Source organism: Diabrotica virgifera, chromosome 2 (genome assembly GCF_917563875.1).
Source record: "Diabrotica virgifera virgifera chromosome 2, PGI_DIABVI_V3a".
In the NCBI taxonomy this organism is placed as follows: Eukaryota; Metazoa; Arthropoda; class Insecta; order Coleoptera; family Chrysomelidae; genus Diabrotica; species Diabrotica virgifera.
In genome coordinates this window covers 17,197,958-17,213,682 of record NC_065444.1, presented here as the reverse complement: position 1 = coordinate 17,213,682, position 15,725 = coordinate 17,197,958, and the positions used below count along the sequence as shown (strand labels likewise).

Sequence of the window (15,725 nt, the reverse complement as noted above, 5' to 3'; positions counted from 1 at the left end):
TTCAACAAAAAACGAGAGTTGGGACCCGAAATAAAGAGCATAGTAGAAGAAGATAGAAATGCAAAGATGCTAAAGGGTACGTTTGTCCCGTTCTCTTGTACAGAATGGAAGCATGGACGTTAAAGACCAGATCCATTAACAAACTTGAAAGTTTTTGAAATGTGCCTGCGCCGAATGCTTAGAATACCATTGAACAACAGACTAAAAAATGAGGGGGTATTAAAAAGAGCGGCCTTCCAGGATAGTTATAGAAATATACAGGGTGTCCCCGAAAATAATGCGTTCCTTAAAGGTATAGGTAGAAGGCACAATGTAGAGCAAAAAAGTCTTATAACCTTTTTTTCTAAATTGATCCATTTGACCAAAAAACGAAAATACATTTTGATATGCAAATTGAAGTCTGGCAACAACGCGCAACTCAAAAATCTAAAGATTAAAAAAGTAGGTTTGTAGGTCAGTTGCATCTGGTAGGTAAAATAATGTAAATATCAACCAAACCCATATCCATTATTTTGCAGGTAAGTACCTACGATGTCATCAACCCCAAAAATCACACCTAAAAGTAAATAAACAAGGGGTTATTAGGTTAAATTTCCACAGTCACAGCAAGTTCTAGGCTACGTTGCCATGGAGACTTATGCCACTTATATGGAGAACAATGTAATTTTTTTCTTGGAAACGGTTAACTTAAGAAAAAAATGTTATAGGACTTTTTTGTTCTAAATTGTGTATTATATCCATACCTTAAAGGAACGCACTATTTTCGGGGACACCCTGTATATAGATAATAATAATATAGATAATAGAAATTGAAAAATTTGTTATTGTCAGTTTCTGTTTGATATGTAGTATTTCTTGATTACCTCCATTAAAAATGTAAAGTAAACCGTAAATTAGAGAATCCTTTTAAAAACCTAAATCTAATCTGTTGTTACTTTTAGGGCACAATTTTTGTAGAAACTGCGGAACACAGCTACAACACACGCCGAGTAAAGAAGAAGTACAGTTCGAGAAGGTAGTGGTAGGAGCCCATGGTGATATAAATTCGAACGAATCCGGCCTCTTTATGTACATTGATTTGCACGGGCACGCGTCGAAGAAAGGTATCTTTATGTATGGCAACCATTTCGACGATATTGAAAGGAACGTGGAATGCATGTTGTTACCCAAGTTGATGAGTATGAATAACCACAATTTCCACTTTCATGCGTGTAATTTTACGGAGAGAAATATGTACCTGAAGTAAGTAAAATTGTATTAAGTGTACAATTAAAGCATGTACAGTTGTGGCCATTGAACCAGGGGTGGCCAAGCTCCTTAATAGTCCGAGCCACTTTTCACAAGTTTTTTTCGCGAGCCGCAATCAAATACGTATTCAAAAAGTATGTAAAGAAGGTATTTACAATTTTTTTAACAGAACTTTTACTTACTGAAAACCGAAATAAAATTACGAAATATTAAAACTTAATTACATTTTTTGTGTTTTCCTTCTTTTGATAATTCTTTACAATTTGGTGATTAATATGTGGCAGTACTCCTCAGTAATTCTTTTAGATGCTGGTTAGTTAATACTGGTAGGTGTTAGGATTTCACGAATTATAAAATGGTCCACACAAGTACGTTTTTCCTAATATGGAAATAATTCGACAAGCATCCTCTTTTTTAGGGTACCTGCTTGGATTCTGGTACAAATTTCCAAAATTCGGTATTCGGCGTCGACTTATAGTTTTATTTTCGAGCTTGATCTTCTTGCGTCTCTATTAATTTTAATTCTCCAGATGTTGATTGGGTCATATATTGGTAATAATAAAAAATTCACCTTATGAACTATGTTCATTTCAAATGAATTCAGAAAAAAATGAAGAGACTATTTAACATATTTTAAGACTTCAAATCTATGTTGGAGTTCGGTCAATATTCCTTCCGGCTTTTTTATATACCTTCTCGTTAAGTTTTTCTAGTTTAATATTGTAAAAAAAAATTTAAGTCGAGTGACTAAAATTTAACATGTGTACCTAATCAAAATTACAAATTATATCCGTAGCAAAAGTTATACAAAAATCGGTCTGAATTCGGTTGATTACTGACTTTTACATTGCGCCACTCTTATGTAATGTTCGTTAACGCAGTTTTCGATTTGTCATATTATTCTTATCTTGGATGGAAATGGAATTTGTTACAAAGTCTTACATGTTTGTTGTCAGTAATCTAATTAAAAGACATTTTGAAACACATATGGAACGATAATAATTTTTTAAATCATATTATCTAATACAAAATTGAAAAATAACTCGGGTACAATCGAGAGTCACAAGTAATCATTCAAAGAGCCGCATGTGGCTCGCGAGCCGCAGTTTGGCCACCCCTGGTACACCCTTGAATATCCAGGGGCCAATTTTTTGAATTTTTACCTCGTTTAAACACACCTTTTACGTTAAAGTGACATTAGCAGTGGCGAACCCAGAATAGGTTAATTGTAATTAAAAAATAAAAATAAAATAAATCTATTTTACAAAATGTAATAAGACGGAAATTATAGAAAGAAGTGTAGGTTATTTTTAATAAAATTCAGTTAAAATTATTAAGTTTGGCAATTGCTCTTGGTTTTGTGCGTCACTAAAATGCATATAGGTATTTTGCTCTGTAATGATTGATCACTGCGAACCTTGATCAATCAAAGCTCTCATTAAACGCTAGTTTGTAAGTAGCACTTCTTCGTTCTGATGGCTTAGACAGCTGACAGCATTTTCTCATCTCCTTAACAATCCCCGTAACCGTTGTCATCTCTGGTCCCACTAGAATTGAGTATATTTTGTGGCCTTCTGTTTTCAGAATACCTTCTGTTACCATACCTACCTTCTGACCCACTAGAATTGGGTTTATTTTGTGGCCTTCTGTTTTCAGAATTCCTTCTGTTATCTTACTGACCTTCTGCTATGTTCAAGTATATTCAAATGGGAAATAAGCCACAATTTTACCTAAAAATGATTTTATTAACGTTTCGACGCCCAAGTCGGGTGTCGTTGTCAAAATATAAAATAATACTAAATAAACAAAAATGTTGCTTAGTAAAAAATTCTTCTAATAATTTATTTAATCTGACTCATTTATATCGGCAATTCAGACACGTATTATACATTTTAAAGTAGACGACTTTAAAATGATATTGCCAATATTGATGAGTTGCGTTCCTGGGACGACTTTACTAAAAGATAGCTCATTCGATTACATGAAATCAATCCCAACTCAAGAATATCCGCCACAAAAAATCATAGCATGTGATCTGTCTTTAAAAAGACAACCAAATGCAACGGTGGCACTGAAATTCTCGCGTTAGAGATTCCATAGTAAATCACGAGGGAAAACCAGGAAAAACCTCGTGATACTATCCCGACATCGTAAGTATTTGGGTTTACATTTAGTTTACTCTCAAAAATAATACCAAATTCTGACTTGATATTTTAAATTTTAATTAATACTAAAATACTAAATATGTACTAACTCGATATGTTACTGATTTACTAATTGTGGTATTTTCTTTCTATTGACTTCCTCCTTTAATATGGGTAACCACATCCTACTGCATTCTACCGAGGAATTTGCGACACAATTGGTTTCATTTAGCATAATTAGAGCCGCTTCTTTGATTTTTCTCTTTTTACTATCTGCTTTATTATCAGAATTTGGTATTATTTTTGAGAGTAAACTAAATGTAAACCCAAATACTTACGATGTCGGGATAGTATCACGAGGTTTTTCCTGGTTTTCCCTCGTGATTTACTATGGAATCTCTAACGCGAGAATTTCAGTGCCACGGTTTCATTTGGTTGTCTTTTTAAAGACAGATCACATGCTATGATTTTTTGTGGCGGATATTCTTGAGTTGGGATTGATTTCATGTAATCGAATGAGCTATCTTTTAGTAAAGTCGTCCCAGGAACGCAACTCATCAATATTGGCAATATCATTTTAAAGTCGTCTACTTTAAAATGTATAATACGTGTCTGAATTGCCGATATAAATGAGTCAGATTAAATAAATTATTAGAAGAATTTTTTACTAAGCAACAACATTTTTGTTTATTTAGTATTATTTTGTATTTTGACACAACTACACCCGACTTGGGCGTCGAAACGTTAATAAAATCATTTTTAGGTAAAATTGTGGCTTATTTCCCATTTGAATATACTTGATTATAAAAATGCCACAAGGAAAATAGCTTCAGAACAACTTCTGCTATGTGTAGCAATGAATGGTGATGTCCATTACATTCTTTACATTTATGAGAGGAATAACGGCACTACCCTTTTGTGTATTAGGCCGCTATTGCTTTTCTTTTAAAATTTTGTTTCTTTCACGTTTTCACATTTGAACAGTTTATGCTCTTCATGAAATACCACACATGTTATCTTCAGCTTTGTTTGTTGTCTGTAGTCAGCCTTTTTCCTTTTAGTCTCCATTATCTTTAATGTTTGAAACCTTAGCAGGAATTACTGTGTTGACTTACGAGTATATGTTGGAATGCCCCTGCTATCTTGAATTGACGTTTCTTTAATATGCTTATCCTTACTATGAGAGGGCTCAAGGACTCTATCATTACTAGACCAGTAAGGATCTGTGAAAAAACTTCTATTTTTGGATGTGAGAGGTGGCATTCGGATTTTTGCAGATAAAGTTAGGTGACACCTTCAGTAATAATAATTGACTTATGCTCCTTCTCAAATATGCCCGGAACATTAATAAAAAAAATAAAATATTTAAAAATTTCGAAAAACGTCGATTTTTTTCTGCTTTCTTTGCTTATAACTTTAAAACGATTCGTTTTGGAACAAAGTCGTATAGAAATAAAATAAAGATAATTGAATTTTGTATGATATACGACTGGTCAAAAATGTCAACGTATTAGCTTTTCTGCAATATAGCAATAAATACAAACTAAGGGGGCAAAATACGCCTGTTGTTATTCATTGTTTTACTATGCACTAAATAAAACAATATTTGGAAAGGAAGAAATAGATAAAGAAATAAAACTGAAGGTATACAACGCAATCTCTGTGCCAACTTTAATAATATGCAAGTGAGACATGGGTAAATAATGCAAAAATGGACAGTACAATAGTACACAGTATATGTTCCAGCGGAGATGAAGCAGCTAAGAAAAATAGCAGGAAAAACGAAATTGGACAGAATAAGAAATGAAGATATTAGACAAAGACTGAAACAGGAATCGATAATAACCAAGATACAAAAAAGAAAATTAAAATGGTATGGACACATTAACAGAATGGACCAGGGAAGACTACCAAAGCAGGTGATGGAATCGAAAAGATATGGTAAAAGAAGGAAAGGGAGGCCAAGGAAGAGATGGATCGATCAGATTATAGAAATTGGACAGGAAAAAGGAAAAACACATCAACAAATAAAAGAGTTAGCAAAGGACCGCAAGAAATGGAAGAGATGGATAGAAGATGAATAAAACCTCCGACGCCCCTAAGGAGCATAAGGAGTTTCGAGAAAGAAGAAGAATCAAAAGTTATTCGCGTTCAAAGATTTCAATTTTTCGATTTTTTGAAAGTTCTACTGCGTTTATCTCGAAAGCTATGCATCCTACGAAAAAACTTGTAAGAACATTTTTTGCTTAGAATTGCGCAAGAAATACAAAAAAATGTTTTATTTTGCGAAAAATCGATGTTATGTAATTCCTCAAGTTCTTTGTTTATAACAATCTTATCGACATCCGGATCAACTGTTACCCAAAAAAATCGTGTTCTACGGGTCAAAAAATACATAAAAATCTTGGGTAAGTCCATCTAAATAAAGGAGCGCGTAGCACCCCCTCCTGGCCACAGCACTAATTTGTTTATAAGCCAAAAAATTGTTTATAATTGCTGAGGCTGCTTAAATAATCCGATTTCAATTCTGTAAAGTGCATTAGATAGGTGGAATGCTTCTTTATATGTAAAAAAATTGACAAATCTTTCTATGTTCTAGTTTTTGTTGTGCAAGATTTTAAAAAATTTTAATTTTTTAAAAAAGTTTAGATTGCAAAATTATTATTCAAAATCTAGTAAGTCAATTTTAATGAAATTTGGTGTACGGTTTTAACACATTACAAAAATTTTCTAAGCGAATTAGGAAGATTCCATGTGTAACCTAAGTGATGGCAAATCATTGAATAAGGACAGGCTTGTTTTGCCCCCTTATTTTAAATTTATTGCTATTTTGCAGCAAGGGTGATAAATTAAGACATTTTTAACCAATCGCATCTGATAGAAAATTTAATTATCTTTGTTTTATTCCTATACGACTTTGTTCCAAAATGAATCGTTTTAAAATTATAAACAAAAAAAGTAGAAAAAAAATCGATGTTATTCGAAATTTTTAAATATTTGAATTTTTTTATTAATGTTCCGGGCATATTTGAGAAGGAGCATAATTCAATTATTATTAACGAAGTTATCACCTAACTTTATCCGCAAAAATCTGAATGCCACCTCTCACATCCACCTAAAAACAGATCCTTACTGGTCTATACCCCTAGTATACTAATCGCTTCTAAGCATTCGTGGAAACATTCGGAGTCATGTAATGTTTTCAGTGCCTTTTTTCAATTAAAGAAGTCTGCAACAGTCAGAAGTTTACTCCAGTTATTAATAAGGTACAGTAGCAACGATGTAAAAATACCTGCAGTAGACATTTTTGTGTTGTGTGTTTCCGATAATGAATATGTCAAAATATTTCGAAGCTGAGTGAATAGGGAACTTGCATAAAATTTTAAATTCTAAAAAAATGTTATAAATCACAACAGAACATAATTTAAAACATCTATCAAAGATAAAAAAGTTGTTTTTGTGTTCCGTTTGGTCCCTAAAGACGATTCTAAATTAAAGCAGCTACCCCAAAACGCGTCGTGACGTCATATGGTTAATGTTTACATTCTGCACCAACAAAGTAAACAAAGTTGTATATAATTTTAAATTAGACATTATAAACGTCAGTAGAAAATACAGTTATGTGACGTCTCAAGTGTTTTTGATCGTTTGAACTATTCGTAGAAAACTTGTACTTTTACAAAATGGTTTTATTTTCCATAGTAAACCTTCTTTCCTTTCCTTCAAAAACTGTATCAAACTGCAATCTCAACAAACTGGTATATATTATTACAATGACATACGATAAATGTCATTAGAATATAAATATTTTTCCCTTATTCCGCGACGATGAGCTGGCCAAATACCCAAGTAGGTGGAGGCCAATAAACTAAAGAAGAAGAAGAAGAATATACCTAAATATAACCATAAACATAACCATCTAGTAAAACTGTGTGACGTCACGGGTCGTCTGAACTATTTTAATTCAGAGAAGATTTTAAATTTGTATTTCTAAGTTATTATGAGTTTTTGAAGCGTGAAATTTTGGAAATCTCATTTTTAAACAAAACGGAACATTATTATGTAATAAAGAAAAATGTGCAAGTTCCCTATTGACTATAGTATGTCCTTCTTTTAGGGATAAAAGAGATGGAATGAGTAGAGCTGGTTCTGGTAGAGTGGCTGTGTTATCGTTGACTGGAATTATTAAAAGTTATACTCTGGAATGTAATTACAATACTGGCAGACTGGTTAACATTCTACCTCCTACAATAAGGGAACCTCATGGAAGAATGCACACCATTCCTGTACCACCCAAGTATACACCACAAATATTTGAAGAGGTAAGTTAGTTAATAAATATATTTTTTATTAATTGAGACAATATTTAGTAAGCTAAGATTAGGTTAAATTGGTTCTTTAACATTTCAATGATTTCAAATATGAAATGACGATTTTAAGTGGATATTGCCTTGTCGTCATCATCACCAACCAGTACGCGTCTACTACTGTATATACTCATAGGTGTCCTTATCTGTCTTCTCTTGCGTGGCTTATATCCATTTACTGCTAACACGCTTCACGTCGTCATTCCATCTGGTTGGTGGGAAGCTTCTGTTTCTTAGTGCTATTTGTCTTGGTCTCCATTGGACAATACGTTTTGTCCATCGACTGTTTGATAATCTGGCGACAGATGTTGGGCGCTCCATAGCCCTATGAGTTACGCTAATCTTGTTTACTACCTTTTTGTGAGTGAAATGATTTCGCTCTATAAGTAGCACACGCAACACACTGGTCAAAGATATAGTCAGAGGCTTTTTAAGGATTAATATTTTCTTTTATTTCCTTTAAGAAATATAATGTATTAAGCGTTACAAAGTTCTGTTTTATCTTGAATTACTTTATTGTATTCCTACAGATCGTCTCCTTATTCCCGTATTTAATTGATATTATATTATGTAGTAGTGATATTATATTTATACTAATTTTATAATGGGAGATGTTCATGTTGAAGTGTAAAGTATAACTTTAACTAGACAATGGCCCTAAATTAACAGAAATTAGTCGGCAATCTTCTTTTAAGTAAAGAAAGATTGCTAGAGCACTTCTAACATTCCAATATCTAATCTTATAAACTCCTAATGTGACAAGTCACGCAGTCTGTTTCGATATGTAAACATTGAGTGACGTTTAATAAACATCATTTTATTTTATTAAATTTGGTATATAACAGCTCCAGAATGACTGAATCGAATTAGCTAATTTCGATTTTACAACATTTATAGAAGTCCAAGGAAGGTTTAAAAGTTGAGAAAATGTGATGAAATTGTAAAGAAAATACTAAAAACAAGAATGTTATTGTCATGTACACACAGTGATATTATACTCCTTTAGATTTACGTCACTAAAACTGCGCCTAACTTCGGGTCTATTTACTTTTTTTACGTTTCCCGTAAATCCACTATTTTGGCACTTGGTTTGATCTAAATATGGTATTTAGAATTGTTTCATTAAATTTATAATTATTAAAATGTACTGCATTAATGCACAAACTTGAATTTTCAGCTTTATCGCAGAGAAAAAGTGTTAAAATATAAAAATATATTGTTAAAGATAGTGTGTCATTTTTTGCAATAGTACTTAGCAATTGACGATGTTAGGTCACAATGACGAACTCTCGTGGATTTCGCCGGAACTAAAATGAGGGTCTTTTTCATTTTATTGGCCTGCATAATGGGGTCTTTATTGTCAAATCGTTGTCAGTACTTTCGAAAATCAATATAATTAAAAAATTTTAATACAAAAGATTTAATTAAAAGCTTACAAACGTGTCTTTTAAAGAACGTGTTCGTACTAAATTTACTCCAAATATTCTGCAACACAATATACACATAAGAACACTTGATAAAAGGATTGTAAGCTTTTAATTAAATCTTTTGTATTAAAACATTAATTATATTGATTTTCGAAAATACTGACAACGATTTGACATTAAAAACCTCCATTATAACAGGCCAATAAAACGAAAAAGACTCTCATTTTAGTTCCGCCGAAATCCACGAGAGGTCGTCATTGTGACTTAACATCGCCAATAGGACGCGAATATTTCATATTTTCCTGATCTTATTAATTTGTTAAAAACGATGAAAAATATGTTTATAAATAAATAATTAATAATAAATGAAAATATTAGTTTTGAGTGCTTTATTTATAAAAAAGAATGTGTGTGTACTTTGTTTTCACGTAAGAAGTTATACTTCTATTATTATGATTTCAACGAAATTAATATACTTAACAAGTTATTTGTATTTTATTTAAATATTAAACTAACTTTCCTTTACCTACCACTTTTAAAAAATTTTTATTAAAACGATACCAAATATATATATATATATATATATATATATATATATATATATATATATATATATGTATATATACATATATATATATATATATATATAAAAAAGAATATGAATCGTCCGGGATTTGAACCCGTGACCTCTTGATCTCCGGTCACACGCTCTACCACTGAGCTATATCCCTTTTGCTTTGACAGGTGACAAGATTTCTCATACATACTGACAAATACAAAATACTTTAAATGTACTTACTATTATTATAAAATATCTTATTCCCGAGGAAGACAAATCCAAAGACCCAAAAATTATAATAAATAATACATTTACTAAGAACACTAATATATCCTTTTGTATGATGTAATATGACTTATTTGCGCTGACAGCGCTGATACATACATATCTTGAAAGATTAGCAATGAAATACATACCTAATGACAATTATTCACGGTAACAAACAGACAAGGTGAAATATAATAAATATACAATAAAATGTTTTAATAATACTCATCTTACTCCTGAGGAAGACAAATCCAAAGACACAAAAATTATAATAAATATATTTACTAAAAACACTAATATATTCTTTTCACGCCTTTTCTTGCACTGATATATTAATTTATAGAACTACAGAACTATATATCTACATAACTAGAAATATTTAGCAACTAAACGCCATACTGTCTGTATGCGCATGCGCGCAGTATTATGAAATTTTACTCTCAATCGCGCCTAAAGAAGTATAACTTCAAAAATTATCGTCTACTATTAGTATATCTACTAATTATATTTTAATGGTTACATAATAGGTTATATTCTACATGTGTTTATTCCATTCTTTTATCTATTTAGCGTTCATTCTTATATATGCTGTACTCTAGTTACATTTTCTTATATCTTCACTCCTCTTGCGATCTCTCAGCACATTTCCTGTAATTCTTCTCAATACTCTCATCTCTGCTGTTTCCTATAGTTTTTGTGTTGTGGTTGTGTCAGGTCTTATTTCTGATGCATGTGTCATTACTGGTCTCACACTGGCTTTATAAATTCTTAACTTCATTCCTTGATAGTGTTGAGTAATTATTTTTCTTTTTTATCTTTCTTAAGGTTACCGTGTTTTTAAATTTTCCGTATTCTTCGATAACACCACATCTTAAATCTAGCAAGTTTTTTTCAGTTGCGTCCGCAATTGTTACTATGTACTACTATCTGTTTAGATACACAAATTTAGGGCACAAGAGAGATCTGAATGGAAAGACATGGCCATACAGGCAAAGACCCATCCAGGGTTATGATGCCAAAAGAAGAAGAAGGAGAAGAAGGCTACTATCTCTTTACAGCGTTCTCCGACGCCTCCCGACTCCTAACCGCCATTCTTCTCTGTTTCACCATAGACCTGGAAAGAATCTCTCTTTCCTCTAGATATTTTCCAATTCCCTCCCTCCAGCTTCGTCTCGGCCTTCCTCTTTTCCTTCTCCCCTGTGGTGTCCACGTCAAAATTTGTTTAGGGATCCTTTCCTCTGGCATTCTCTGTACATGGCCGTACCGTACCATATTAGTCGTCCGTAATTATTCAGGTTTATATGTTTTTATATAAATATATTTATAATCTCCTTCTCACTGGCATCTTTCAGTGCGTCACAGTTGTTCGATTTCTTTCTAACGCATCGAGTTGCAAGTGACAGAAAAAAAGGTACGTCCGTGATTAAAATCATTTATAATATTTATTCTAGTTGTTGGCGCTGTATTCGAACAAAAAATGATTTATATAATATATAATAATATTAATAATAAAAAATGAATAACCATTTTCAATCTGGTGGGATATGCTGTATACCATTAGAGTGAAAACTTAGTCTAATATTAATAATATTATCTACATGACTATAATCTGTACAATTTAAAAGACTATACAAATCAAAGAGCATACCTTTTTATAAATGAAGTAAACACAATTGATTTGTTTTTATACCAAATTACGATTACGATTCTGACAACTGTCAGATTTGACTAAAATGTCATGCTATGATTCTCTACATTCTTAAAATCATATTACGTCATTAATGACACACTGAAAGACTGAGAAGAACTTTGAATTATAGTCGTATAGATATGTAATAGGTAAATAATGGGTAAATACCTAAATCAATTCTTTTCCGATTATAGCGCCATCTATCAACAACTGGAATAAATGTTATAAATGTGTATGTCTCACGGACGTGAGTTTTTTTCTGTCACTTGTGTCGCACTGAAAAATGCCTCTAAGAAGAACCATACATAAGAAATTAATAATAAATAAAAATATTAGTTTTGAGCGCTTTTCTACAGTATTTTACAATTTTATTGTTTTCGTTTAGGTGGGCAGGTCACTGGGTGCTTCGATCCTAGACCTCACCGGTAACAATCCTTTCACAAGACTGCCAAACTCAGAATTTCACAGCTTGTCCGGCCTCAGAGATTGGCTGCGAACAATGTCTCGAGAACTGAACGAAACTCGGCCGAAGAAGGGCAAGATCGGCGGCAGCTTAACTCAGGTAGGCATTCAAGGTACTTCTACGGATACTAATGATGATAGTATGTGTGATAATAATTTCAATAATGACGATATACCAGTTACCATCAGAAACTGTGTTGTTTGTTAATGGTTGGTTAAAAAGCAATATTTTTTGAGTAAAGTATCTTATACAGGGTGAGTCATAACTATAGGGACATAGACTAAGGACAGGTTATTTGGACCAAAATATGGCTATTGGGCCAAATATGTCTTAATAAACTGTTGCTGAGAAAAAAGATTCAGGGTTTTAAAGTTAATTTTTGTTTTTCGTTTTTTGCTAATAGTTTCCCTGTATATTTATAAATTGCTATCAAAATTGGCACAGAGGCATAATCTTAGACAAGAAATAGTATTTTATCTACAATTTTACGTTTTGTCATTGAGGGCGCCACGTGGATCATTCCTGATGATCAAATTGAGTCTAATCTTTTTCTGATGAAACTTTTTAGTAATTTATATTAGAAAATATGACGTAAACATCATTTTTACGTAAAATTGGTACTCTTGTTTAAACATGATAATTTCAACCGTTTTCGATAAAAACGCAGTTGAACTGCTTAGAGTCTTAAAAAAGGATTTGAAATATTATTTCATTTATGAAAAGTATGCTTTGGACTGTCAGATAATTGTTGTTGGTAAATGTCATTTGTTCAGAGTAAATTATTTTTGATGTGACAGTGTAGTGTAGTGTTGCATTTTTTAAAAGTAGTCATTACTTTTTTGATTGAAATGCCTCGTCACAATCATTTCAGTTGCAACTTTGTTTATTAGTTTGGTATTTGATATCCCCTTCTGAGTTCCTGAAATCTTCAATTGCGTTTTTATCGAAAACGGTTGAAATTATCATGTTTAAACAAGAGTACCAATTTTACGTAAAAATGATGTTTACGTCACATTCTCTAATAAAAATTACTAAAAAGTTTCATCATAAAAAGTTTAGACTCAATTTGATCATCAGGAATGATCCACGTGGCGCCCTCTATGACAAAACGTAAAATTGTAGATAAAATACTATTTCTTGTCTAAGATTATGCCTCTGTGCCAATTTTGATAGCAATTTATAAATATACAGGGAAACTATTAGCAAAAAACGAAAAACAAAAATTAACTTCAACACCCTGTATCTTTTTTCTCAGCAACATTTTATTAAGGCATATTTGGCCCAATAGCCATATTTTGGTTCAAATAACCTGTCCTTAGTCTATGTCCCTATAGTTATGACTCACCCTGTATATCTTATGGAAAATGCAATGTCACTCAAATGCAATAAAATTTACATCAATAGATTCGTCCCGAAATTACAATCATTATACCATTGCGCCAACTCTGAATTTTAATTATGTCATATTCTTTAATACTATTCGTCCAGTCGCTATTGAAAACAGCTTAACCCAACGTGAGCTAAGCCGATTAGAGGAACTATGTGCTATGTATTTTGCGGTGCGTCACTGAAAGTGCGTTGTCATTTATTATCTATAAGATACGAGACCTTAATACCTGCGGAAAGATTTATGAACAGCTGATTAACAAAATCTTCAGGTACATAACCATTTGATTTTAGATTTATATAGATTTTTAGATATATCAATTTGCGCCGTTATTAATCAAAATTCGGAGTTGGCGCAATGATATGAAATTATTGTAATTTCGAGACGAATCTATTCATGTAAATGTTATTGCATTTGAATATTACTTTTTCCATAAGATGTGTGCAGTGTCCTTGGACACTGATATTTTTATTTTAAAATTTTATGTTTTATTATAGTGACATGATTTTAAACAAATAAATTACTAGTCAGTAGAATGAGCCAAAATATTAGTTAAAAACGTTTTAATAAGAACATCTGGCATATTTTGTGTAGTTTGTGATCAAAATGGTTGGCAGCTCTCTTTAAGTCCTTAGTATTTACAAAATGATAGTTTTATTTTTTATTAAAAAAATGAATTGATAAGAATGATTGAAAAAAAAATTATTGATAAGAAACTTTTTTATCTTTAATTTTATATAAATCCATATTTTTAGAACGACTTATCTAAGACAAAATTTAAGTAATATTATATTTGACATACACATACATACCAATATCTTTTAAAAACCCAGCACATTTAGGTATCAGGGTTAACGTTACCTAAAAACTTATTTTTTGGAAACAATATTTTAATATAGCAAACTAAAGTTATAGTCCAGGGCGCATCTGTTTTGAGATGGACGTTGAGAGGTGACTCAAATTTTTTTGCAGAAATTGCTTGAAAATAAATCAAATAATAATATTTGAGTTATCCTCCCTCTCAAAAAGGTCCGGAACATTGTTTAAATAATCAAAATGTCAAAAATTGAAGGAAAAATTCGATTTTTTTCGTCGTTTTTTGATTATAACTTTAAAAGTGTTCATTTTCGAGAAAAGTTGTACTGACATAAAAGTTGCGTAATTAAATTTCCTACAATATAGAATTGGTAAAAAATTTAAAAAATAGTCACCCTAGATGCAAAATAGCAATAATTGCGAAAAAACCATACAAAAACAAGTATTCGCATTTTACGTTTTTCAACCATTTATGCTACACTTTGGAACTTCATATTTCACCCAGAAAAAATTTATGACACAGTAAAACAATACTGTAAATTTCATTAGGATCGGTTCGATATATTTTGTAAAATAAATTTTGCAATCCAGCTTTCGCAAAAAAAATTCATTTTTTCAAAATATTACAGGACTGAAAATAAAGCAGATAGCAAGTTGAAATTTTTTTTGCTTATAGAAATGTACTGTAGCTTTCATTTGCAATTTTCAAAATTAAAATCGATTAATTACCACGGCGTCAGAAAATTTGTGAAATAAACAATAATGTTTGGTGCTACGCGCAGGACAGCGGTGTTGGATTCACACAAGTTGATTTCCACCAAAATTTCTTCCAATCTTTATCTAATATATTATTATCTTATTCTATATTTTGTTGTATTTTAATATTTTAATTCCACAAAAATCAAACTAATTTTATTATTGTTTGTGAAATATTGTTTAAACAATTGCATATGTTTAAAAAAAATAAACTTTTATTATTTAAGTTAAAATATATGAACAAAGAAAGTTTTTGCGAATAAAAGTGTTATTTCAAAGGATAGAGTATGTGTTTTTATTTTGCAATAAACAAATTTATTTATTTATATCGAAATGTAATAAAAATTAAAATTTATCAATCATTATCAAAGGTCATTGGAATGCCCAATCAGAGCAAACTATCCGCTGTCCTGCGCGTAGCACCAATAATTAATGTTTATTTAAAAAAATTCCTGACGCCATGGTGTTAATCGATTTTAATTTGGCAAAATTTTAAATGAAAGGTACAGTACACTTTTATATGCAAAAAAATTTACAACTTTCTATCTACTTTATTTTCAGTCCTGTAACATTTCGAAAAAATGAATTTTTTTTACAAAAG

At 31.4% G+C, this 15,725-nt stretch overlaps 1 protein-coding gene across 2 annotated transcripts in view; it reads left to right on the top strand.

Annotated features, from left to right (window-relative positions):
• LOC126879461 (cytosolic carboxypeptidase-like protein 5) overlaps window positions 1-15,725 on the top strand; it is a 61,262-nt gene that overhangs the window by 26,655 nt on the left and 18,882 nt on the right. For both annotated transcript variants that reach the window (XM_050642480.1, XM_050642481.1), the window contains 3 exons: window positions 942-1,242; window positions 7,510-7,714; window positions 12,088-12,264. In XM_050642480.1, coding sequence (XP_050498437.1) covers window positions 942-1,242; window positions 7,510-7,714; window positions 12,088-12,264 — 683 coding nt within the window. The remainder of the gene's footprint in view (window positions 1-941; window positions 1,243-7,509; window positions 7,715-12,087; window positions 12,265-15,725) is intronic.